The 27,465-nt window shown below is 39.3% G+C and overlaps 1 protein-coding gene across 1 annotated transcript in view; it reads left to right on the top strand.

The window, feature by feature from the left end:
• The window catches only part of LOC128832813 (probable acyl-CoA dehydrogenase 6), a 147,574-nt gene extending 122,265 nt beyond the window's left edge, over positions 1 to 25,309 (top strand). The window contains exons 4-9 of the mRNA XM_054020441.1: positions 809 to 915; positions 6,198 to 6,365; positions 10,106 to 10,279; positions 20,079 to 20,240; positions 20,380 to 20,530; positions 24,996 to 25,309. Coding sequence (XP_053876416.1) covers positions 809 to 915; positions 6,198 to 6,365; positions 10,106 to 10,279; positions 20,079 to 20,240; positions 20,380 to 20,530; positions 24,996 to 25,089 — 856 coding nt within the window. The 3' untranslated portion in view covers positions 25,090 to 25,309. The remainder of the gene's footprint in view (positions 1 to 808; positions 916 to 6,197; positions 6,366 to 10,105; positions 10,280 to 20,078; positions 20,241 to 20,379; positions 20,531 to 24,995) is intronic.
• The last annotated feature ends 2,156 nt before the right edge of the window (positions 25,310 to 27,465 follow it).

The following is a 27,465-nucleotide window of genomic DNA, read 5'->3' as shown; positions in this document are numbered from 1 at the left end:
TACAGAAAAAAATGCTGTCAGTGGTTTTTCTTGTTTCCTTTTTTACCTCTGCATCGGTGCAGGCTGGTGGGAGTTGTGATGGGAAGAAGCAAATAATGGATTTCCCTGCATGATTTAAAAAACAGTTTAAGATGCACCCTATCTAACACCTGTGGTACTAATGTTCATGGCAGGTGAAAATCCCCTGCCATGCAGCGGTCTAGCACAACACCCTTCACACCACTTAAGCCCTGTTCAGAGGGTTTGCAAAAGAGTCTGCAGTGTGAGTGGTATGGAAGGCACACTGAGGAAATGGTAGGGTTGCCAATTCTGACTGAAGCTATTCCGGGAGATTTTTTTTCCCAACATGACATAATGTCATTTTCTTAAAATATTCTATTAAAACCTCTCAGATTGCTTTCAGTAGTTACACCGGGAGATCAATGCTAATTCCGGGAGACTCCCGGCCAATCCTGGAGGGTTGGCAACCATAGGAAACGGTCTTGATGCCAGCCCAAGGTAGACTGCCACAGAAGGCTGGGGTGGGGCCATTGGATCCACATTTACACAGATTTGGACACCCCCCAATACAGTGGGTGCAAAGTAGTTGTGGCTGCTGTTCCAGCCAGAGGTTGGAATGTAAGTTTGAAGGATCTCTATCCCATCTTTGGGCTTGGAGTGTGGATTTTGCTCCGTGCACACCACCTACATAGAGATAAATAATTTAAGTGTTACGTGGGTGGAGTGTGTTTCACCAAGGAAGACTAGATTTTATATAACTCCTCTTCAAAAGCCTTTAACCATCTGTGTTTCCATTCTTTCATTGCAGATTTGGTTCTGATGAGCTGAAACAACAGTTCCTTGTACCAACTATAGCTGGAGAAGTAGTGGCTTGTTTAGGAGTCAGTGAACCTGGAGCAGGGTCAGATGTTGCAAGTAAGCAAACTGATTATGCCTAGGATTGCTAAAGCTAACATACTGGAGCAAAACTTAGATGACATAGTGATTAAAATGTCAGTACCCTGTTTATCTGGATTCCCCCTCATTGCGACTACTATGATGGCATTGGTGGGAAATTTCTAGGAAAAATGACTAGGATGGGCAAGGTTGGAAAAGGGGAACAGACCAATAAGACCATGGAAGCCTCTGAGCCAAATTCAGCAGTAATGTAAATATTAGTGTAAATTTTACTTTCTCATAAACTGGTCAGAAAGGGGTGTAAGTGGCTTTAAGTGGTAAAGTAGTGTAATTTGCACTGATTTGTCATTCAACAGATGTGTGAACCTAGTGTGATTTACTTCCTCATGAGAGAATAAAAGAAAGCACAACTAACACGAGATTATAAAATAATGTGGAGAGGTGCCATTCTTTACATCACTGCTGAATCTGGCCCACTGTTCAAAAGAAAAGTATTCTGTGCTTGAAGAAACTGAATGCATTAACTCTCCATATTGCAGAAAATGGCCCTAGACCAGCACAGCCTACTGATATAGACATAACATTTGCAACACCTACTAATGGAAATCTGAACTTGTTTACAGTGGTGACAACTGGAAGATATTGGGCATTCGGCTGGAAACTGCATTAATGTATCATAATGCTGAGTTTCTTCCATTTCCTCTATGATTTCACAAGCAGTGACTCCTTCACTGCAGTTTCTGCTGTGAATTGTACTTTTCAACTGACTCCACTATCTAAATAAGTTAGGGCAGATAGTAATCTTGTGAAAGATTAACAGGAGAAGGTTAATATGCTTAAAATTATTTTCAAACAAAAGTATAATTTTATAAAGTCAGGGAAGAAATTTTACAGATGCCTTTCATACTGACCCTCGAGTTTTGCTGTCTTTATTTACTGGTTGCCCTTTTGTCTTTATTTACTTATTACACTTGTTCAGTTTCACTTCACTAGCCTTGTCTGTGCTAGAGAATGAACACTGCCAGCACCTTCCCTGCTTGCAACACATCTCTCGTCCAAACATACAAGAGTGCTTGGAACTGTGCGACGGGATTGCCAGCACGATTGCCATTGCATTTGTTCAAAGCTAATCTTACCACCACTGTATTCTGCTCTGAACTGTTTCAATGCTAATATGTACTGAAAGCCCTGGCATTTTATCTTCACTGTTGCAGTATGACCTTCCAGCACAATCCCACAACACTCCTGCAACTCTCACTCTCTGCAGTGTAAAATGCCTCCTGTAGTGTTTAGAGCTAATGTAGTTTGTCATATTGCGCATACAAGTTTTCTGTAGTCAGTGTCTGTAGTCATACACCTTTTCTTGTTTCAGTACCTAAAGACTGTGTTATAAATTAAGGATGTATTTACATATGAAAGTTAATCTGGAAAAAGGTAGGGTGTGAATTTAAAGCAGAGTAACTATTCTTGATTAACTCCATAGGTGGACGCTCTTATTCCAGAACAAAATGGATTGAGAATAAGGCACTATTATTCTAGAATAAGAGCACCAACACATGAAGTTAATCAGGAATAGTTAATTAAGAATAGCTATTCTGGAATAACTCTCCATGTAGACAAGCCATTACATTGTTCAATGCATAAAGCAACCTGTTTCTTGAACAATGAAATGGAATGTGCTTTGCAGAAAAACAATTTGATACATCACATCTCCACATATGGATTGCTATTCCCACAACACCCTTTTTCAGTGACCTGTGGGAGAGGAACCCACAATGAATTGGTACTGCAGTGATTGGAAGTGGCGCTGTTTGTGGACACAGTGAACATGATTTACACAGGCCAATATGGTTAGTTTAGACACACAACTCTCTTACAAACTACAGTGGTTCATCTGAAGTAGTAGAAGATATAATGGTACAAATTTCTCCTGCAGACAGGGCTAATGAGATTATATCTCATGTTGGGTGAAGTTTCTTGGTCAATAAAACCATGTAAAATGTTTAGTTTCTAGAATATTTGCAATGTCAAAAACACGGATTACATTTTGATTTCTGATTTCAAAAGACAAATATATCTCCAGGATCATTATTCAATGTTACATGTGGGGGTTTAGTCCCAATAACAGTAATGGAAATGATATGCCTAAATCCCTTTGTACCATCCACCATCATTTTCTTTCCAGTAAATTGGCTGTGTTTGTAAGAAAGTTCACTGTTATCATCAGTAGTTTTATTTCCAGTAATAGGAAGTAAATTAACTTGAAGTAACTAGCAGAGGAAACACAGCATTGACTAATTATTTTAACAAATGCCTTTCTGGTTAAATTAAATCAATATCATAACTTTCTAAATATGGTTTTGATTTCGAGATGGAGTGGTGCAGATAGTTGGTGACTTAAAGTCTCTGCTTAGGTACATGTTATTTATCATCTAACTTGATTGGCATAATACACTTGGAATAACACTTTGGAAAATCAAAGGTAATCTGTTTTTATTCTTAAGAGGTCTCTCTGTTTAACTGAAGAGGAGGAGGAACACTCAGTGCAGCTGAGGAAAGGAATGTGGGGTGCAAAGGAGGCCTTCAGACACCTCTGTGCTCACCCAGTCCTGGGGGCAGGGTGTCTGGTTCCCGGTATAAGGCTACTCTTGTACTTACCAGCTGCCAATGGTTCCAAATGGCAAGCAAGGATCAATCAGGCATAAGGGAGCCTTGGCCACGTTACTACAGTGGCTCTGTTTCACACAAAGTTCCTTTTAGGCAGGGGAAATACTCCAGTGACCAGTGGGACTGACTTTAGGGCAGCCTAGATCGGTGTCTTTCAACCTTTCCGGACTACTGTACCCCTTTCTGTAGTCTGATTTGTCTTGCGTACCCCAAAGTACCATCTCACTTATAAACTGCTTGCTTACAAAATCAGACATAAAAGTATCACAGCACACTATTACTGAAAAATTGCTTACTTTCTCATTTTTACCATATAATTATTAGGGCTGTCAATTTAATCACAGTTAACTCAGGCGATTAACTCAAAAAATTAATTGTGATTAAAAAAATTAATCACGATTAATCGCAGTTTTAATTGTACTGTTAAACAATAGAATACCAATTGAAATTTATTAAATATTTTGGATGTTTTTCTCCATTTTCATTTTTTTTATTTCAATTACAACACAGAATACAAAGTGTACAGTGCTCACTTTATATTACTTTTGATTACAAATATTTGCACTGTAAAAATGACAAACATAATAATAGTATTTTTCAATTCACCTCATACAAGTACTGTAATGCAATCGCTTTATTGTGAAAGTGCAACATACAAATGTAGAATTTTTTTTTTGTTACATAACTTCACTCAATAACAAAACAGTATAAAACTTTAGAGCCAACAAGTCCACTCAGTCCTACTTCTTTTTCAGCCAATCGCTAAGACAAAGAAGTTTGGTTACATTTACAGGAGATAATGCTGCCCGACTTATTATTTACAGTGTCACCTGAAAGTGAAAAAAAGCCTTTGCATGGCAGTTTTGGAGCCGGCATTGCAAGGTATTTACATGCCAGATATGCTACACAGTCATATGCCCCTTCATGCTTCGACCACTATTCCAGAAGACATGCTTCCATGCTGATGATACTTGTTTAAAAAAATATGTTAATTAAATTTCTGACTGAACTCCTTGGAGGAGAATTGTATGTTTCCTTCTCCATGGTTTTATCTGCATTCTGCCATATATTTTGTGTTATGGTAGTGTAGGATGATGTCCCAGCATATGTTGTTTGATTCAAGAATACTTTCACTGCAGATTTGACAAAACACAAAGAAGGTTCCAATATCAGATTTCTAAAAATAGCTACAGTACTCAACCCAATGTTTAAGAATCTGAAGTGCCTTCCAAAATCTGAGAGAGACAAGGTGTGGAGCATACTTTCAGAAGTCTTAAAAGAGCAACACTCTGATGCAGAAACTACAGAACCTTGAACCACCAACAACAGAAAATCAACCTTCTGCTGGTGGCATCTGACTCAGATGATGAAAATGAACATGCATTGGTCTGCACTGCTTTGGATCGTTATTGAGCAGAATCCGTCATCAGCATGGACTCATGTCCTCTGGAATGGTGGTTGAAGCATGAAGGGACATATGAATGTTTAGAACATCTGGCACATAAATATCTTGCGATGCCAGCTACAACAATGCCATGCAAACACCTGTTCTCACTTTCAGGTAACGTTGTAAACCAGAAGCGGGGAGCATTATCTCCTGCATATGTAAACAAACTTGTTTGTCTGAGCGACTGGCTGAACAAGAAATAGGACTGAGTGGATTTGTAGGCTCTAAAGTTTTACATTGTTTTATTTTTGAATGCAATTATTTTTTTGTACATAATTCTACATTTGTAAGTTCAACTTTCATTGTAAAGAAATTGCACTACAGTACTTGTATTAGGTGAATTAAAAATACTATTTCTTTTGTTTTTTACAGTGCAAATATTTGTAATAAAAAATAAATATAAAGTGAGCACTGTATACTTTGTATTCAGTGTTGTAATTGAAATCAATATATTTGAAAATGTAGAAAACATCCAAAAATATTTAAATAAATGGTATTCTGTTATTGTTTAACAACACAGTTAATTGTGCGATTACTCACGATTAATTTTTCTAATAGCACGATTCATCACGATTACTTTTTTAATTGCTTGACAGCTCTAATAATTAGAAATCAATTGGAATATAAATATTGTACTTACATTTTAGTGTATATAGAGAGAGCAGTATAAACAAGTCATTGTATGAAATTTTAGTTTGTACTGACTTCACTAGTGCTTTTTCTGTAGCCTGTTGTAAAACTAGGCAAATATCTAGATGAGTTGATGAACCCCCTGGAAGATCTATGTGTACCCCCAGGGGCACATGCACCCCTGGTTGAGAACCGCTGGCCTAGATGATCTGGTTCCCCACATTTCTCATTGGTTTCATTTCATTCATCTTTTTCCTTTAGATTACCTAAAATGCAGTAGAGCAGAGTGGTCATTCAAACGTAAAGGTTGTGTGCACAATCCTATTGTGGTACTTGGTATTTTTTAATCTGAAATATAACTTAAATGAAGACACATGAACAATTATGGTATCTTTAGCATTTGCTTCCATGACTCTCAACAGTTGTTGAGCAATGAGTGAATGCTAGCTGTCTGACTGCTGATGTGACTGAGGGACTAACGCTACCAATCACACTTCAATCACCTGATGCCTCCCATGTGAAATGAACCTCTGATTTCACATTTGTTTTTAAATAGGTATCAAAACAACAGCAGTAAGAAAAGGCGATGACTATGTCATAAATGGTGGCAAAATGTGGATTACTTCAGGATGTCAAGCTGACTGGATGTGCTTGCTGGCAAATTCCAGTGAAGGACTCCCCCACCAAAATAAATCTCTTATATGTCTACAAATGAACCTACCTGGTAAAAGCACTAATTTGTTTTTCTTACAGTTTTCTTTTTATTGTGTTTTACAGAATATGATATAAAATCTTATGGAGAGAACATAACCTGTCCTCAAATCAGTGTTACTTTGTCAAATAAAGTAACCAAGCAAATATTCCCTAGGATGGAGTACTACGAAAAGGGACCTGGGGGCCATAATGGATCACAAGCTAAATATGAGTGAACAGTGTAACACTATTGCAAAAAAAAAAAAAAAAGCAAATATCATTCTGGGATGTATTAACAGGAGTATTGTGGGCAAGACACGAGAAGTAATTCTTCCGCTCTATTCTGCGCTGATTAGGCCTCAGCTGGAGTATTGTGTCCAGTTCTGGGCACCATATTTCAGGAAAGATCTGCACCAATTGGAGAAGGTCTGGTGAAGAGCAACAAAAATGTTTAAAGGTCTAGAAAACGTGACCTATGAGGGAAGATTGAAAAATTGGGTTTGTTTAGTCTGGAGAAGAGAAGACTTAGAGCTGTTGTGGGCAACCTGTGGCCTGTGGGCTGAATGTGGCCCGTCAGGGTAATCTGCTGGCGGGCTGCCAGACCATTTGTTTACATTTGTTTACATTCACAGCTCCCAGTGGCCACGGTTCGCTGTTCCCGGCTAATGGGAGCTGCGGATGGCCGTACAAATGTAAACAAACAGTCTGACGCCCGCCAGTGGATTACCCTGATGGGCTGCAAGTTGCCCACCACTGGCGTAGAGGGAATATGATAACAGTTTTCAAGTACATAAAAGGTTGTTACAAGGAGGAAGGAGAAAAATTGTTCTCCTTAGCCTCTGAGATTAGGACAAGACTAGGCTAAAATTGCAGCAAAGGAGGTTTAGGATGGACATTAGAAAAAACTTCTAACTGTCAGAGTGGTTAAACACTGGAATAAATTGCCTAGGAAGGTTGTGGAATCTCCATCACTGGAGATTTTTAAGAGCAGGTTAGACAAACACCTGTCAAGGATGGTCTAGATAATACTTAGTCCTGCCATGAGTGCAGGGGACTGGAATAGATGACCTCTCGAGGTCCCTTCCAGTCCTATGATTCTATGTCACTCTGAAATATTAAATGATAGGTACAGAATGAATGAATGAACAGAAAGGGACAAAGGGAGGAAATTAAATATTTTGCAGACTTCAGCCTTTGATGCCAAAGCTACTGTAACATAAAGGGTTCTTCTGGCCAGAAATATTGTTTTAAAAAGTCTATCAATAGGCTTCTGTTAGAGTAGTTTATAAGCTACTGTGGAAACAGATAAGTTAAGTAATTGCCAAGGACAAAATTAATACCTTGCAAAACATCATTAAAAACAGATTGAAGCAAAACTCTGAACAATAATATCATAATATCCAGTGTTTTAATCTTGGAGAGGGTTCACAAATGCTGTCCTGGATTCTCGTCCTCCCCCACTCCCACCCTACCCCACCCCACCCATCCCCCCAAAATGGTGTTCAGCTACATCCACTCCACACAATATATTGTTTATTATTTTATATTTATAGAATACATGGAGCTTTGGGACATAGAAACTGTAAACTTCTATGTTCGCCTTTCATCTTTCAAAAACACTGTTAAACTCTTTCTTTAGTGATTGAGTGAGAATTACAGCACAGAATTTATACTTATATACTACTAATTAGAAAGTTATCAGTATATTAATAGATGCACAAGTTACAAATGCTTTTTCTCCATAAGAACATTTAAAACATATGTATATTTCTTGGGGCTAAGTACTTAGTTTTACTAAGTAAATTATTTAAAGTAAGAAGTATTTTTGAATCATAACTGAAGAAACATGACTGAAAGTGTTTGTTGTAATTTAAATATACGCCCCTATATGTGAGCACATTTTCACTATTACTATATAACAGTATACAATATTTTATCTGTGATATGTTCAAATATTATATTGTGCAATTTTAATAAAAAATACTTTTGTGGCCTCGTTAGCTATACACACAGTAATACATAATACAAGATGTTACATATATAATAATACAATAACAAAATAAAAGATGGTAATATATGTGTTTGTTATATAAAGAATACATATGAGAAATGCTATTCTTTGAATCATAGTGTGTAATCATGTAAATAAAGATTGTGCATTAATACATAAGGTGGGAACATTAAGGTAATGCTTTCAATTTTAATTTTATCATTTCTAAAGCTTTGGTTGCTTAACCATGCAATTTTACTATTGCATTAACATAGTTTTTGTCATTTACTGTTACACAAGCCACTGCTAACTCTGTGGTTGGAAGAGCACAACATTTATTTCAACCTAATCTGACATCACGTCTGCTATGGAGATGGATTATTAGGCAACGCTAAATAAAATTATGGATTTGGGCCCACCTCCTGGAGTAAAGCTCATCCACTCTCTATATGCCAAAAAAAGGAGGAGTTTTCATATTGTTTAGTTTTGGATCTCCTTGTTTGAGTGAGTGAATGATACAGCCTGGCAAGATACCATAGTTGTAGAGAAGATGCTATTTGAAATTAGATTGTGCAAATCTTATATATGTTAGGTGAAATTCACCACCTAATGCATATGCGCCTCTGAAGTGGTGCATTGGTCCATCTGTGCAAGAATAAATTTCACACCTTGATGAGGTGTGGGACTTCTGTGAGATTGCTTTTATGGCAGCTCAACAGTGAGAATAAGGGTTTTAATGTGGACCAAACCGCATTTTCCCTGACATCTGATGCTTAAACTCTTTTCATAAAAGAGCAATTAATAAAGAGTCAAGAGCGATGCTCTCAGGAGGGTTAAATAATGAGCCATATACATTTACATGCCACTCAAGACTACCAGAGGCAGAAATGTTCTTTTTTCTCATGTGAAAAGAAAAAAAATTCCTCTATGCCTTTGCAACTGTTTGGGGATTAATTTCAAGTGATTTAAATCTAACTGGCCAACTGCAAAATAGTCACTGCTAGCTGGCAGAAGAAAATGAGAGAATAGCTTTTGTTAGTTGCTGAAAGCCTCCATTGTATTCCATATGTATGTATGTGACTTTTTAATGTCACTGGAGAGAGAGAGACAGTTTTGACCAGACAAGTACCCTCTTTCCAGAAAAATGCTATCACTGCAACATAGTACACTGAGAGAGGGAAAGGAAAGTCTTGGACCTAATTTCACTAATGCTGAAAATGAGTTGATATGACAACCTGTACATTTTGTGAGACTAATTTGCAGATACTTATGAATTGGGAACTGCTCATATAATTGAAAGATAACTCATAGGTTACAAAATACACAGATAAAATGTTTATATTCTTAAATATCTATTACTGCCTTTACTACAGTGCTGTCATTCAAAAAGTTACACTAATTTCTGCATTGTATACAGTATAAAATAACATAAAAGCTAACCTGATACTGCTAGATTTCTAGAGGGCCATTAAAATAAAGGCCATTTCTACTAGCAAATCATTAATTTTTTAGGATTATGAGAAGTAAGGTCTTTAGGATTATGAGAATTCTGATTTCCCATTTTAAAATAGTGGTGTTCTTACAGGGTAGAAATGCTGTGGTTAAGTTTAAGACACTTTCATGTTTTCCTAAATTTAGTATTTTATTGTAGCCTAAGCATAGAAATTTTCAAATGTGCAAACATTAGTACAGAACTCTTTTTTTTTGTTAAATTAATATGTATAATTATATACCCTAGACTCTTATTCCCAGTATCCTTCCTAATCCATCTTTATTTTTAGGTGTTCACGTTGCTAAAAAGATAGACAAGATGGGTATGAGGTCATCAGACACAGCACAGATCTTTTTTGAAGATGTCAGAGTTCCCAGCAAATACCTCATTGGGGAAGAAGGAATGGGCTTTACATACCAGATGTTGCAATTCCAAGAAGAGCGTTTATGGGCAGTAGCCAGCAGTAAGTCACCAACAGTACTCCTGGCAAGAGATAGGACTCACTCTTACAAAATTACTAACAAAATTTACTTTCCCGGTGGTGATTGGTCATAGTCTAAACATAGAGAACTTTTTCTTTGTATAGCTGGAATAAAAATCAAATGGAAAGAACGTAACCTTTGGATACTACTAGTGAGGCACTGCAGGGTTTTTGTTGTTTGTTTTTTGGTTATTTGGTTAGGGTTTGGTTTGGAGTTATTTTTGTTTCTTTGTTTGTTTTTCTTGGAGCCTTCTGACGACAGCATGAGGAAAAATGAAAATGCAGCAGCATTGTGTGTGGACTGCCAGTGGAATACAAAGATTATCATAATACACATGGAAAATAGCAAACATGGATTTACCAGAAGGCTGCCTTCTGAAACTGCCTGTAATGGAGAAGTTATAATTTTCTGTTTTTTCTTCAGAAAATTTAGTGTAAAGGTGCTCTTCTTTAATAGCTCTCCATCTCAAAGCCTCTATTTCACCTTGATACCAGTACAGCATAAGCAGTGGCAGGACAAATTTCCCCGTGCTGCTCTGCCTCTGCCTCTGCGTCTCAACGCTGAACTGGCAGGCCTCTTCTGTGGGAGTGAGTGTGGCTTAGTCTCTAGCAAGGCCACCCAGAGGGTGGGCAAGTGGGGCAATCCCTTTCCTGGCTAGAGGCACCTCTTTATTTACCTGGCGGCAGTCCGGGTCTTTGGCGGCATTTTGGCGGTGGGTCCTTCAGTGCTGCCGAAGACGCGGAGCGACTGAAGGACCCGCCACCGCCGCAGACTCGGAGCGCCGCCAGGTGAGTATGTCCGCTCCCCCGCTTTGCCCCAGGCCCCCTGAATCCTCTGGGTGGCCCTGGTCTCTAGACCCTTTTAGAGCTTGCTCCTGCTCCCAATGGAGTCCATGGGAATTTTGCAGAACTTAAGCAGAAGCAAATGGAGGGCTTTTTTTGTTTGTCTGACTGTTGTTTTTATGGTGCCTCCTTTAAGTTTTGTGGAGGTGCAGACACTTATTGACTGAGAACTGATTGTGATAGCCAGCATTTATTATTACTTTATTAGTGCATAAAGTGCCACACAAGTGCTGATTATTATTAATAATTAACTTAACTTGGACTACCAAATAGTAATCAAATGGTATCAATTTCAGTCATTACTAATGCAGGACAGAGTCAAACCTGTGTCCCTTCATCAGCCTCCTGAACCATTCACTCTTTTACAATATTTACTTCCCGGCTCTTTGAGCTCTGGTCAAGTGAAAAATTATTTGGCCCACTCTAATAAGATTATCTTTACTAAAATTTCAAAGTTAGGTAAAGGTATTTTAGACAGGACTGGTAGCTCTGTCTATTATTAAGATTGCCCAGTGTATCCCATTATATGACACTGTTTTCAGTTGCTTATAACTTTGGCCAACTTTGTCCAACTTTAACTGTTCAGGCTGAAATTTTACATGCTGGGCATCTGTATTCAGACTCAGTTCTTCTGGAAAATGTTGTCCAAAATGGTTCTGCCATTTCTGAGCATGTTAGGAAAAAATAGGCTGCTTGGCTCATCTTAAAAAAAAAAATCTGGTGACCTTTTCTTTGAACAGCTCTAGAGCAGTTCTCAGGCTTTGGAGCAGGGACTTTAAATTTGGTAGTGGGTGAAGGATATGCCTTTTTGCCAGCCCCATGGAAATCTGCCTAAATTTGGCCAAGTAATAAGTCTCTGAGAAATCACAGTTTGCATGTGCTCAGTAGTGATTTGCTAGAGCTTAACACCTACCCCGATATAACACGACCTGATATAACACGAATTCGGATATAACGCGGTAAAGCAGCACTCTGGGGGGGGGGGGGGGGGGGGTTGGGGGGGGGGGGGCTGCGTGCTCCGGCAAGTTCGTAGAGGTGTATCTCTAAAGATTCCACCCTCTCTGAGCATGCCGCAGCCTCTCCTAGTTCTTAGTGCTGACCAGACTGTGCATGCACCATCCTATCAGAGCGACTGAGTATGCCTCCTCCAGCCCAGGGCTAGAGGGAAAAAGCTGGATTTTTCCTGTTCAGCTTTCTGCTGGCCTTCTGCACAGAGGTGAATTTCACCCAAAGAATGCAAGAATCTTGACTGTGTCTATACCGTGGGCTGGGAGTAACTCCTTTCTCCATCTTCTCAATTTTGCATAGCCACAAAGTCAGTCACAAGCTGTCCCTTAACCGCTGGGATCAACTGCAGAATTCTGTCCATAACACAGACAAAGGCTTGCTTCTGAAGTTTAAAAGTCAAAGTGTCCACCACCACCACCCCTGCCGCCGCCCCCCAAAAGGCAAAAGAGTCTGGCTGTGCCAAGAGTCTTCCTGCAGATATTTGTATCATCCTGCTCTTCTACCAGTCCCATCAAAGCCATACAGAAGCTTTTTTTCTTAATTAATTAGTATGTCATTACACAGCAGTTACCATCTATCCCTTGGGGATTGTATGCAAGGAAAAGGCAGCTTTGTCCCCATCAAAATCTTGTCAATTAATTTTTAAATTTTAATTTGCAGATCTCTCTCTCTTATGACTTGTTCTCATAATTACCACAGTAACTGAAGAGCTGGCTTTCCCCTCTCTCCACAGGGATGAGTGAACATTCCAACAGCTGTCCCAGTGGAAATGCCACTCAAATTTTAACCACTTTCCTGCCACATCAAAGCAGAAGGGAAGGGAAACTTTGAATTACATTGCAGAGCCATAGTGTTTAAGGTCAGAAGGGACCACAAGATTGTCCAGTCTGACCTCCTGTGTATCACACGCCATTGCATTTCATCCAGTTATTCCAGTAATGAGCACAGTAAGTTGTGGTTTTGGCTGAAGCATAACTTCCTGAAAGGCAGCCAGTCTTATTTGAAGACATGGGAAATCCACCACTTCCCTTGGTAATTTGTTCCAGTGGTTAATCACCCTCATTGTTAAAAATGTGTGCCTTATTTCTGATTAGATTGTCTGGCTTCAGGTTCCGGGCATTGGCATTGGTTCTTGTTATGCCTTACTTCATTATACTGAAAAGCCCTTTGGTACCAGATATTTTCTCCTTATGAAGGTACTTATACACTGTGATCAAATCATTTCTCAGTTTGGTCTTTGATAAACTGAACAGATACAGTAACTCCTCGCTTAACGTTGTAGTTATGTTCCTGAAAAATGCAACTTTAAGCAAAACGATGTTAAGCGAATCCAATTTCCCCATAAGAATTAATGTAAATAGTGGGGGGGGGATTTTCACCAGACAAAAGACTATATTATATATATATATATATATACACACACAGTATAAGTTTTAAACAAACAATTTAATACTGGTACACAGCGATGATGATTGTGAAGCTTGGTTGAGGTGGTGAAGTCAGAGGGTGGGATATTTCCCAGGGAATGCTTTGCTGCTAAATGATGAACTAGAAATCGGCTGAGCCCTCAAGGGTTAACCCATTGTTGTTAATGTAGCCTTATACTCTACAAGGCAGCATGAATGGAGGGACAGGAGACAGCATGGCAGACAGAGACACACACCGTGTGTGTGTGTGTGTGTGTGTGAGAGAGAGAGAGCTGCGCATTGCTCCTTTAAGTACACTCACCCCACTCTAAGTACATTGCCATTTAAGTAGATCAGCAAGTTGAGACAGCAGATGCTGCCCAAGCTCCCTCTGTCCTGAGCCCTGTCGTGTTCCCCCGCCCCGCTCTATGGATGGGGTAAGCGGGGTGCAGGAGCAGGGGGGAGGGGGACACCCTGACATTAGCCCCCCTCATATCCCCCCCCACACACACACAGCAAGCAGGAGGCTCCGGGGAGCAGCTCCGAGGCAGAGGGCAGGAGCAGTACATGGCAGTGGGGGGAGGGACAGCTGAACTGCCAGCAGGCTTGCTGGGCAGCTGCCGCACAGGGAACTTAGGGGAACGGGGAGCTGATGGGGGGACTGCCGGTCCACCCTGGTTCCAAGCCCCCACCAGCTAGCTCCAATGGGCTGCTCTTCCTGCAAACAGTGGACAAAGCAGGCGGCTGCCAAACGACGTTAGAAGGGAGCATTGCGCAACTTTAAATGAGCATGTTCTCTAATTGATCAGCAACATAACAACAAAACGACGTTAACCGGGATGACTTTAAGTGAGGAGTTACCGTAGACCTCCTTAAGTTTCTCACTGTAAAGCTGTTTTGCAACCCTAAAGTTATTTTTGTGGCTCTTTTCTGCCCCCTCTCCAATTTGTCAACATCCTTTTTAAAATGTTGATCCAAGGAATGTATGCACTGTTCCAGTATCAGTCTCATGAATGCCATATACAAAAGTAAAATCACTTCCCTACTACTTGTTTCTCCCGCTTATACATCCATGTATTGCATTAGCCCCTTTTGCCACAGCATTGCATGGGGAGCTCATGTTGAGTTTCTTGTCCACTATAACCCCTAAATACTTTTCAGAGTTACAGCTTTTCAGGATATAGTCTCCCATTCTGTAGGTATGGTGTGCAAATTTTCTCTATAAAACTTAATAGAAAGTTCCTCCAAGTTTAGAATGTAATATGGACATTGAAATAAAAGACAAACAAAAGAAAGTGGCTGAGAAATCAAAATAAGAAGGAGGGAGGATTAAATTACACTTTTTCTGTGGAAATAACAGTGAAATAGGGAAAAGAGACCTGCTATGAGAAAGGTGACAGATGTTCACAGAAATTTCCTGGTAGGCATGATGAAGCCAGGCAGCTTTTTGTAAAGAGATTAATGTTGTTGAAAAACATCTGTGACAGAATTTCTCTGAAAACAAAGTCAACTAAATTAGCACAGCCTTGGAAACAATTTTTCATTTGGGGGATATTTTTTAAGTACGTGATCCTGTAGCTCAGCCTAAAAAAGTAATGTGATGCCTGTAATGTGCTGATAAAGACTTTTTGTGGTACTTAGAGAAACATTAGTTGACAGAGTAGTGTGTATTTCCTTTTCATTTTTTTAAAGGACACCCAGGTTAAAAACTATATTAAAAATATATTCATACCTCTGGCTCCAGTCCTGCCACTGGATCTGCATGGGAGTAGGGATCCAACCATGGGAAACCAAATACAGAACTGGGCCTAAGTTACATGTAAAATTATATTTTAAAAATATTTTATTTTCTAAATAGGGGCAGATTTTCAGGACCAGCCTCCATCTTTACAGGAGTAAACATTTCTAGATAATCTAATCACTTGTTGGGACCCACAAACGAGAAGTTTGAAGTCTATCTTGTAAAGTGTCCCCTTGCAGTTCAGTGCAGATGCAATTATTTCTGGACACAAAATTGCTCCTATAAAGCATAGACCAGGTCAAAGTCTAGCTGATAGCCTAATCCATAGTTGTATGCCTGAGGAGGTAGCACATCTTCAAAGAATTTTGTTTTAATCTGTTTCCATTGGAATTTATATTAAAAATAGAACAAAAAGAATAATTTTCTGGAAATGTTTTTATTGACCTTATGTTTTATAAAAATCTTATTTTACCAAATCAAAATTTGGTCCCAAATTATTAAACATTCCTTTCTCTCTTTCTCTGCCAAGTGTGTCACAAAGACCAGGTGAGAGAGGTAATATTGTTTATTGGACTAACTTCTGTTGGTGAGAGAGACAAGCTTTTGAGTCGCACAGAGCGCTTCTTCAGGTCTGGAAAATGTACTCAGGCCGTGGCTAGACTCGAAACTTCAAAGCGCTGCTGGTACTCCACCTCCATGAGGGGATTAGCTTACTGCTGCTCCCAGCGCTGGTGCACTGTTTACACTGGCGCGTTACAGCGCTGTAACTTGCTGCGCTCAGGGAGCTGTTTTTTCACACCCTTGAGCGAGAAAGTTGCAGCGCTGTAAAGCGCCAGAGTAGCCATAGCCTCAGAGTGTGTCAGCTAAATACAAGGTGGAACAGATTGTTTAGCATAAGTAGTTAACACACATTTCAAGAGACCATTCAAGGTGAAGTGGCCTGTTAACACCCCATTAGTCATCCAGTGTCTCTATTTAGTCGGTATTTTTTAGTGTCTAGCAATGTTATGAATTGAAGTTCCTAGGCTTGTCTTTTGAAAGTTTCAGAGTAACAGCCGTGTTAGTCTGTATCCACAAAAAGAAGAACAGGAGTACTTGTGGCACCTTAGAGACTAACAAATTTATTAGAGCATAAGCTTTCGTGGACTACAGCCCACTTCTTCGGATGCATATGCATCCGAAGTGATTGTTTCACCCACACAGTTGCTACTGGGACATTTAGTGCACTGGATGAGGTACACCACATGTTGTGATAGGCAAGCGTAGGACCGATGGATCTTGAAAGGTATGTTGTGGGGATGTTGATCATCAGAGCAGTGGAGATATGCCTACAGGCTTTGCATTTCTTGTTCTGGCAGGGGCTGCTGCCACTTTGAGTTGGTATATCCTAGTCTGTGGAGAGCTTGCTTCTGATGATGAGCTTGGAGCGGTTGGGGGTTGTTTGAAGGCTAAAAGAGGGGGTTCAGGAAAGGTTTCTTTCAGAATGTGGTCCCCATTGTGTATATGTTGTAATTGTTTGATGATACCCTGTATAGGTTCCAGTTTGGGGTGTGGTAAGTGACAACTAGGTGTGTGCAGTTGGAGGGGGTTTTATTTCTGTATGGAAGCAGCTTTCTCGGGGTACTTGGGTGGCCTGTTCCATGATGTGATCTACTTCTCTGGTGGAGTGTCCGTGTTTGGGGAAGGCAGTTTTAAGTGTGTTAAGGTGTATATCCCAGTTTTTCTCCTCAGAGTCTATTCTGTGGTATCTGAGTGCCTGGCTGTAGATAAATTTCTTGGTGTGTTTGGGTGGTTACTAGATCTGTGAGGGCAGGTGTGATTATGTGTGGATTTCTTGCATATAGTTGTTTGTAGGGTTCCATTGTTGAAGCTGATTGTGGTGTTCAGGAAGTTGATGCTAGTATGGGAGGGTTCTAGAGAGAATTTGATGGATGTGTGGTGGTTATTGAAGTTGTGGAAATCTATGATGGAATGAATGTCATCGGTACAGAAAATGAAAATATCATGAACGTACCTCAGGTGTATCATTGGTTTTGTGTTGCATTTGTCCAGAAATTCTTCCTCGAGGTGTGCCATTAAGATGTTGGCATATTGTGGAGCCATCCTACTACCCATCGCTGTTCCCATGGTTTGGACAAAGTGTTTGTTGGTGAATGTAAAATTGTTATGGGTGAGGATGAAATGGATGAGTTTGATGGTGTGTTTGGGGTGGATATCTGAGGGTTGTCCATTATCTTGTAAATATTTGAGGCAGGCAGCAATGCTATAATTGTGAGGGATGTTGGTTATAGGGTGGTGATATCCATAATGGCAAGAATGGTGTTCTGAGGAGGTTATTAACATTGTGGAGTTTCTGGAGGAAGTCAGTTGTGTGGTGGAGGAAGCTGGCCCTTTGTGTGGTGAGTAGTTGGAGGATGGGTTCTATGAGTCCTGATATTCCTTCAGACAGAGTGCTGTGGCCAGATATGATGGGTCTGCCTGGGTTCCCTGGTTTATGTATTTTGGGAAGCATATAGAAGTTCTCTGGGGTGGATTTGGGGGGAATGAGGTTGTAGAGTTTCTCTTTGAGTTGTTTGGGGAAGGATTTGATGATATCCTTAAATTCCTGGGTAAATTGTGGTGTGGGGTCTTCTTTGAGTTCTTTATGGTTGGTGTATAGCAGTGGTTCTCAACCTATTTACCATTGTGGGCCTCATGCAATACTACCTGCATGACCCTGAGGATGTCACATGGGCCACAGCTGTGTGCTGATTGGGCCACAAGTTGAGAACCACTTGTGTATAGTATAGTAAATATATCAGACATTAATAAAAGTAGCTGTGTTTCTTGCTTTCTTGAAGAAAATAATGAAGCACACCTCTCTGTTCATAATGTAACACTTCCATTCAATTTAAAAATCTGTCATGTTGCCCTCAGGACAACATGGACCCCTACAGAGTCCCACAGATGCTAGCAGATCACACTGTAAGATTGGGGACCTGGACAGTAAAGTGCAGATCTCTTTTATTTATTAATTGCTATATTGAACTTGGAGGCAATGGGAAAGTTTAATGTGTGCTAAGAACGTAGAATGGTATCTTCCTAAATTCTTAATGTGGGCATGGTGGCTCAGGTCTGTGAGTCATGCAGCCAGGGCCAAGTTAGAAAACAACGATAAATCTTTAGGCATGAGGTGCCCTGCATTCTGTTGAGGCAGATTGTTCAGCTTGCAAGTAGATGGGGATGTCCCCTTTGTATCCCCGAGAAATGACCTTTCACATTGATTATCAGTAGAATGAAGAGAGCTTAGTTCATTTCTTCTAGTTTAAGGAGTTGTAGAAAGACTAGGCATGGGAAATTATGTACAGGGGAGCAGATTGTTCCACATATGTCTTCTGTTGTTACCCAGGGTTTTCAGAACCCACAGCAATGGTAACTTAACTATTTCATTCCAGGCAGTGTCAAGAATAAATCAATGGGAACACAGCAATTCCGTCTGATAAAAGATTAATGCAAGTAAGGGTGCTCTGTCTAAAACTGCAGTTTTTTTAAGCACACACAGACATAAGCAATAAGTTTAGAACATCCCAAATATTTACCTAAAATCTGGAACAGTACTGAATAATTAACAGCAGATTCACAATGGCCAGTTGCTCACCCACTGAGGAGAAAAAGTTTAGGGAAAAATGTCTCTCAAGATGGCTTCAGAGGATTGCTCCATGTACACTGTATTAGCTAATCTTTTATAACTAACTTCTACAAAACACATAGGTCATAGTGACCCCTACTAAATAATAACTTTTCCTAACTTTCAATAAACTACTTATCAACAAACATTCCTAACAATCTTAATCATAATAAACTTCTATATCAGAGGCGCCCAGATTCAAGGTTTTCCATCCACTTATTTTCTTTCAGTCTCAGTTGTTGACTTTTTCTCTCCCCTCCTCCCATTCTGATTAGCAGAAATTGCCAGCTAGTTTTGACCTTGCCTCTAAAAGCCTGCTTTCAAATTAACCCTATACTATGTGGTGTTCTATTTTATTAATTCATGGTGGCTGAATGCACATAATAGGATTGCAATTAGCGTGATCACATTCTGGAGTACACCCCTACCCCTCAAATCCAGGGTAACACTCTAGGATTCTTACACCATCCTTTGAGGCCACTGGACTCTATGGACTAATGGTCTTATTGAGTATAGTAATTCTTATGTTCCTGTATACAGTTCAGAATTCTTGGTTCCTTTAGGTTGTCCCATCATGTACAGAAGGTTATATGGGTGTGATGAGTGACAAATGATGAGACAGAAGCAAGGAGTAGCCTTGAAAGTGATGCAGAAGGGGATGTGAAGTCCCTGAAGGGACTCATAAAGACTGGTGATGAGGCAGGGAAGATGAGTTTGGCAGCTGTGCCATGTGGATGGCCTAGAAGGAATGAGGTGGATGGAGAGAAGAAGGTTACAGTAATTGAGGTAGGAGGTTATTGAAGCATGGACAAGGGTATTGACAGTAGGGATAGAAAAGAAGATGTTGTTAGTATTCCAGCTTATACATACATATATTCTAAAGTCTTTCTTCAGGACATATGGGAATGACCAACATCTGTAGGGAATTGAAACTATAAATAGTAAATTAGCCCCATAGAATAATTTATTTTTAAACAACTGGTTTATTTATTGTACCTATTTTACACAACCTGGGAGGAGAAAAAAGTCTTCCTTTTTAACAAACCTCACACACACCACATACCTGAGAAACCCTTGAGTAAAAACAGCTGCTGTTCTGTGCTTCGATTCCTCTAGTCCTGGCACCAATGGAAAATGTGATACAAGAAACTATTGACTATACTCGCCAACGGAAAATATACAACCAGCCAGTACTGCATAACCAAACAGTGCACTTTCGCCTGGCAGAATTAGCAACTGAGGTGGAACTTGTTCGCTCTCTGCTGTACCAGGCTGTTGGTAAGCTTCCACATTTGGCTTCAGGAATATACTCTTAATATGAAACAATTGCCATGATTGGAAAAATATGGGAAGGGTGTTGGGAGTGAGGTTACACTGCAGTCAGTGACTTACTGTAGAATGTGTGCTTTTATTTTAGTGCTCTATATAAGAGGCAATGATGTGACCAAATTTGCTTCAATGGCTAAACTAAAGGCAGGTCGTCTAGCCCGTGAGCTGAGTGATAATTGCCTCCAGTTCTGGGGAGGAATGGGATTCACCAATGAGGTGCTAGTGAGCAGACTTTACAGGTGAGTCACTGTTTGAGAATGTGAAAGGTTTTGACTCTGCTTTAAATAACTTTGATCAAATATATGCAGTATTAAAAACTCTACATGGGATGTTTGCTCTTTACAATTTTGCTGCAGTGTAAATAATCTGGAACAGACCCCCAGTTGATGTAAATAATGAAGTTCCATTGGAGTTACACAAGCCACAGCTCTGATCCTCCTGCTTGATCCTGCAGTGGGGATCCACAGGCACAGAGTTTCATTGGCTCCAATGTGACTTTGCCCAGGTGTAACAGTCAAGGAACATGGAAGAAGATCCCTTTTGTAGGATCACAGCTTTAAAAGTAATTGTGTGGTTCAGTCTACCCCCAAGGCTCGTCTGAAGCTCAAATAAAGGGAGTGGTGGTGACTCCATCTCCTTCTACAGTTCACCATTAGCTCTATATGTCTCTAAGGCAGGAGCTTCAGAGAGAGACACCTTAATGACAGGTCCTTTCCCCATTAGCAAGGGGGTGCCTATCCTAGGTGCTCCTGACACAAATTACAGAACCAAAATAAAAATGAAAGCGCAACAGAATTTGACCCCCCCCATAAAAGTGGATTCAGGAGTCTACCTTTAGGCTCCTGTTTTTGAAACTCAACACTCCACACAGCTCCAACAACTCTTCCCCTGGTTGACCTCCCAGTAGTCTTCTCTAGCAACCTGTGTGGGGCTAGGTCAGAGGACCTTTCCAAGACATGTGGAGGAATGAAGTTCTGCCCCCTGCTCCCTCAATACAGCCCCTTGGATGGGAATTAAGAGGTGAAAAGGCCTTGCACCGGCCCTACATACCATGAGTAAATTTTACCTGTAGAGACGCCATGGACTTTTAAAAGGGAGATGCCAAACTATACACCCTGAGCCCACTGAGATTCATGCAAAGATGATAAAAACAGAGAGAAGAGAAATACTGACTATAGAAATGAGCAAAATTGTAAGTAGAGTATTTTCTATGAGGTGCCAATAATCCTTTAAGTGGGATGCTGGCTCCAGTACCCAGTATTCTTTTGGAGGATGGTTATAGCCTATATGCCAAATGACGTTAATGCTGTATGTATTGTTACATAAACAAAATATGGATCTTAAATTCTCCTGCCTATAGTAGCTTGCATATAAATCCTCGTAATAAGATGCCTAACAAAGTGTTAGTGGAATCAGGGTTAGGTCTGTCAAGATATTAGTAAATATACCATTTCTGTGTAAAGTGGCAATAGGAAAATTGAAAAAATGGACGTTATAAAAAGTTTACTTCTTTATAACGTGTTACTTTGTTTCTAGAAATAAAGCTCTTGAAGTACTTTTACTAAAAATTACATCAGAGCACGGGATATAAACTGTCAACAGTCTCATTGCTAACAACCTCTTCTGTTAAACCAATGCAACAGAAGAAGGAAAATGTTGTTTAAAAACATCTGATATAAAACTGCCGTCCCTTTGTTAGAAATGCTGTAGAACTACTGCTTCAGAGAGGCAAGCCTGATGTGGGCTGGCTGAAAAAGAGAGCTCGGATGTGTTGACCACAAGGTAGTGATGTGGCAATTTCCCGAGCTGGGAGCAGTGTAAGTGCTTCATTCCCCAGAGCATCTTTCTGCAAGCCTCCTGCCCTTTTCAGAACACGCTGCTATTGGCCGTGGTGCTGTAATACATTCGTATTACATATGCCACAGGAGTGGGATTTATGTGGAGGATGGAAATAAATCTCATGCATTTGTATGGGTTTGATTTGTCCTCTGAACTTGTGGTTTTGGCACTATTGCTACTTCTGGGATCCCCCGTCTGACTCTGAGACACGGCTGTTCTGGGCCCATTCCAGGATAGCTACTAAGCAGACTAGTGTAGTTATGTATTTGCTCCCCAGCTGGCAAATCCAGCACATTTCCTATTGGGATCTATCCTGTGCCTGCCATCTAATATTAAAGAAAGAAATCCTTGCCACCTCAAAAGAAAAAGCATTATAAATAGACCTAAATGATGATGGTCACACTCCAGAATTTTGTTATGAACTAATACAATTCCATGGTTGGATAATCATAGTCACCAGAGAGGTGAAGTAAGAATATCACCTGAAGGAACAAACACAGGTTTACTCTGTGATCCATTGTAATCTCTACTAATAAACAAAGCAGCAAGTCTCCTAATACTAGTTCTTCATTTTACTCAGACATTGCTGTAATCAGTTCACATCACTGTGACATTTGTACAGCAGCAAGCCGCTGTTACCGTAAGTGCTCGGCATTTCCATTCAGTCATACCATGAGAATTAGTTTGCAAAGTAATCCTTAGTAAGCAGTGTTAGTGCCTGACACACAGGACAGTCTGCTATTACTTCAGCAAGCATCATGCATTATGATAACTCTTTAATAAATTCAGCTTTTAAATTGCTTAATACTGTTGGTAGGGAGTTTTAACCAGACATTGTACAAACCTGTCTGCCAAGTTGTTTTATTAACTATCACTTTAAGTTCAATAGTTCTTAAATCATTTATTCTACAAAAGTATTTCCAACGTACAGAGTTGTTAGAAGAAGGAATTAATGAAGGCTAGTTACCACTCGCCCTCACCAGACACATCCTGCTGGTTTTATATAATGCATTTCCCAGATGTTTCACTTCTTATTTCTCAGTATTTGTTAAATAAAAGAGATATAGTAAGGATTTTTCTTTTCTTTTTTGGGGGGAGAGGAGGAGGAGAAAATCAGTTTCTCTCACTGATTCCAGATATATAATTGTTTCATGGACACATCCCCATTTTATATAGGCAGACATCTTCCATATATTACATGTTTGGATATTCAACAAACTTAGATTTCATTTTAATATAACATGACTTTTTACTTGTCAGTGACTAAGTAATTTACTTAATTAGAAACTATTTCTATTTGTAAAGGGTTATGATCAACTTGAAATCTAGTAGTCACAATTTTTTTTACAGTAGTTTCAAATACTACAAGCTACCTCGAACGTCTGCCAACGGTTACGGTGTTGCATTCCTGCTTTTTAAATGTTTTTCTTCCCAAGTTGCTGTGTGTAAAACCCCAGCAAGCAACAGGGGAAATTGATTATTGGCTATGCATATGAAACAGATAAAATGACGGTAAATGGTGCTGCCAAATGTGCAAAGTGGGGTAAAACCGAAAGTTTTTTTTTTTTTCTCAAATACCTTTTAGTTATTGCTGGGCAAAGTTTTATTGGTAAAAGATAAAATTATAAGTGTGATTTTTAAGTTGTTACTTTGAATAACTAAGCATTTGCTGTCACATTATCTTTGGGTTTTTTTGAAAATGTTAAAAAAAGTCAGTGTAACTTTTCATGCCATTGTTCACACAGACCATAAATCTTATGAACGTATACATCTGATCTAGAATGACTAAGTAATTTCTTCTTTTCTTGATAGGTGTCTGATTACCGCACTGTCACCATTGAATTGAGGAGTGGTAGTTTAGCAGAACAATTTTTTTCCCCAGGAAAAATCAAATTTACAAAGAAAATAGGGAAGAGAGGGGGCATGGCAGTTTATGGCCTGAGTAGCTATGAGAATTTAGGCATCGCAGGTGGGGATGGCACAGTGGTGTAACAGCCAGCTTTTCAATTAATATTGCTGAAACCTCTCAGTCAAAAGTAAGTAAGGTTAGAGCGGCCCTTCCAGGAAGATAAACTGAGTAAAAGTAAGGCCTTAAAAAATAGTCTTATCAGATCCAGGTGGATGTTGGATACCGTGATGTATTTTAAAGTAGTAGTATTTACTTCCAAGTCATTGTGCAAAAATAGACTGCCCCCAATGTTCTGCAGAACCCCCGCTGCTGTTCGATTGCGCCCCTTCACTACAGAGATCACTGAAGTTCAATGTTACAGACTACACTGAATGTCTGAAAAGTTAAAGGATGCAAGATCCCTTTTCTCCCTAGAATCCTTTTACCTCCTGCAGACACATTTCCAGAGAAAAGATGGGCCACAGTTCATTTTGTAAAGTGCAGCCTTCATCCTGGTGAGCATGGAGATTTCAAGTGTTAGCCTAACAAACTTGGACAATCCAAACAGTGTAGACAATGGAACACCAAGCTGCTCCTTAAAGGTTTCTCTGGCAAATTTTTAAAGCTGTAGGAAGGTAACAAAGGGGTAAATCCTTCATAAGCTTTACTTGGAAGGGGAAACAAAGTTACTGAAATTCAGAGCTAGCATTATACTTGAAGAAAACTGCATTTCCAAACTTTAGGCTATGGCTGAAGCAATGCTGTTTTTCTTTTCAAACAACCTGCAAAGCTTTCTTCACTCTGATTGATGTGTATGTACAATATTAGCTAGAGTACGTTTCTGTGTAATAAAACCAGAGGAAAAGTAACTTTGTAGTAACTAAACGTGGGGGGAGGGGCAGGAAACATTTCAGTTCAGCATGAATTTTCAGCTGATGTATCATACAAATGTTTTCATCCATTCTTTGTCTCTGCAGAGACTCAAGATTACTGTCAATAGGAGCTGGTGCAGATGAAGTCATGCTTTCCATTATATGCAAATATATGGAAACTCTTCCACAAAAGAAGTAACACCCAGCAACAGTTACATTTCTTCACTGAAAATTCATGAGAGAGATACAGTATATTGATTACATACTGAAAGAATAAGCAATATATCTAAGGTGATTAAGTGAAATTTTCTAGCATTTATGCCAATGACCTACTACTTAGTGCCTTTGTATTCAAAATTTCTTGTACCATAACTTTTAAATTAAATATTGAAATTAAAAGGAAGTAATCTGAAAACATGTATCCTCTTGCAACATTTTTTTCCTCTTGTTGCAGACCATTTGCTGCTTTTGAGTGGTCTAGTGCATATTAAGTAAATGGAGTGAGTGTCTACTTATATAAGCAAGCTACACCTACAGTTAAAAAACCTAAACCATGATAAAATTGAGTGCCGCCTTGCCATGTCCCATGCAAGAGAGAATTCTACGAGTAGTTTATTTACGCAAATTTTAATGTAAAACTGCACTGAATACCAACCATATCGTCTATTGGAGACATGCACTTTATCTTAGGTTGTAAGGTCTTTGTGGAATGGCCTTTTTTTTTCTTCTGTGGTTGTACAGTCCTGGTTCACAGTTAAGGCTTCTAGGCACCAGAATTTCTCATGCCTCATTTCTTAAACTTGTATATTCCATTACTGGAACAGTAATTCTGCTGTCCTTCATTCACCTATAGGTTACATAACTTTCACTTTGTAATATTCAATGATCAATATCTCACACACTGCAGAAAATGGCTCTACATATACGTCATTCATTTTGAACAGTGGCCATAAGTCTGGCAACATTGCCTGACAATTCCTAGTCCTTAGCTAAATTGTTACAGTTTTCAACCAAACTGGGGAAGTTCTACTGCCTGTGTTATACAGGAGAATATACTGGATGATCACAAGTGTCCTTTCTGGCTTTGGAATCTATGATTAGCGGCAGTTTACATTGGTTAGGACCTAAATACCAAATAGACAATACCATTTCTCTCTCTCTCTCTAAATATATCAGTCCATTAATATTTGTTCACTATGAATATTGATTCATCAATGTCAGTTACACTCATTGGAATTGTTTAAACTTGATTAAATATGTTTAACAGTACCGTAAATTGTAATTGCTTTAAAGCACAAATATGTGACAAATGAAATTTGATTGGACAAATTAGCATAATTTGTTACAGAAGTCCCTGACATGAAATGTAAAGCTGCTTGCAATACATGTAAAGTTTAGACCTTAGTCCATCCTGTGCTTTGCTGCACATTGGGCTACCCATATTTGCCATCCTTGCCTGTCAACTGCCCTTCTCTCCAAATCTTCCCATTTCATGTTGAGGTGCTTGATGTCATTCAGAACTGTTCGTTTCCATGTTATTCACGGTCTTTCTTCTTGCATTTTCTGGCTTCCATTCAAGGGCGGTATGTGGTAAGCATTCTTTTTTCATTCTCAGCACATGTCCCAGCCACTGATGTCTTCTCTTGTACATTATTTGTGAGAGGGTACCTTGTCCAGTAATTTTTCTGCTTTCTTCATTCGTCTTCCTATCTCTATATGTTGTTCCCAATATTCTTCTCAGACATTTGTGATGAAATGCATCCAGCTTGTGTGTATTTTTCTTGGTAAGTTGCCATGTCTCACTGCTATATGTTGTGATGGCGGTAACAGTTGCTTTGTACACATGCAATTTTGTCTTGAGGGAGATTTTTTGAGTTGCCAGATGTTTTTGAGTCTTCCAAATGCAGTGTTTGCCTTCCCGGTTCTTATTATTTCCTCTCAACTAGTACCATCTTGGCTGATGGTACTTCCAAGATACGCAAAATTGTCCACCTTCTCCAGTTTCTCGTCTTCAATTTTGATTTCTGTCCCTACAGTCCCCATTAACATGACTTTACATTTCTTTGCATTGTATCTCAAACCTGTCTTCTCCATTACTTCTTTTACTTGGTTTGTGCATTTTTTGTAGTCCGCTGGCAATAAATGTAAAGTTTAGTTTTACATTATACTTGCATTGAATCAAAATTAGTCTTTACATTTATTTCAACCTTATCTGTACCTTCAAAATTGACTTTGGTCATTCCTCCCACCACTTTTAGATGAGAACAAAGCCTTTTAAATGGAAAAAAAAAAAATCACAGCTGTCAAAACCATCTTACTGCAAAAAAAAAAAAAAATGCTTTTGATGGGATTACTCCTCATTAACATGGAGAATTTTCACGGTTTAGTGATAAATCAAAGTATGTTTTAAGGAATCTCCACAGCACTGTGGGGTTAATTCTTTAAAGCAGATATTTCCTTTAAGTATCATGACAGCTAATATAAAAGTACATTGCAACTTGAAATACCTGCATTACTTGTACAGTAAAATATCATTTGCATTAAGTGCAAGAGCCATTACTAAAATTACTAATGT

Source organism: Malaclemys terrapin, chromosome 2 (assembly GCF_027887155.1).
Source record: "Malaclemys terrapin pileata isolate rMalTer1 chromosome 2, rMalTer1.hap1, whole genome shotgun sequence".
NCBI classification, from domain to species: domain Eukaryota; kingdom Metazoa; phylum Chordata; order Testudines; family Emydidae; genus Malaclemys; species Malaclemys terrapin.
This window is presented reverse-complemented; position numbering and strand designations above follow the sequence as displayed.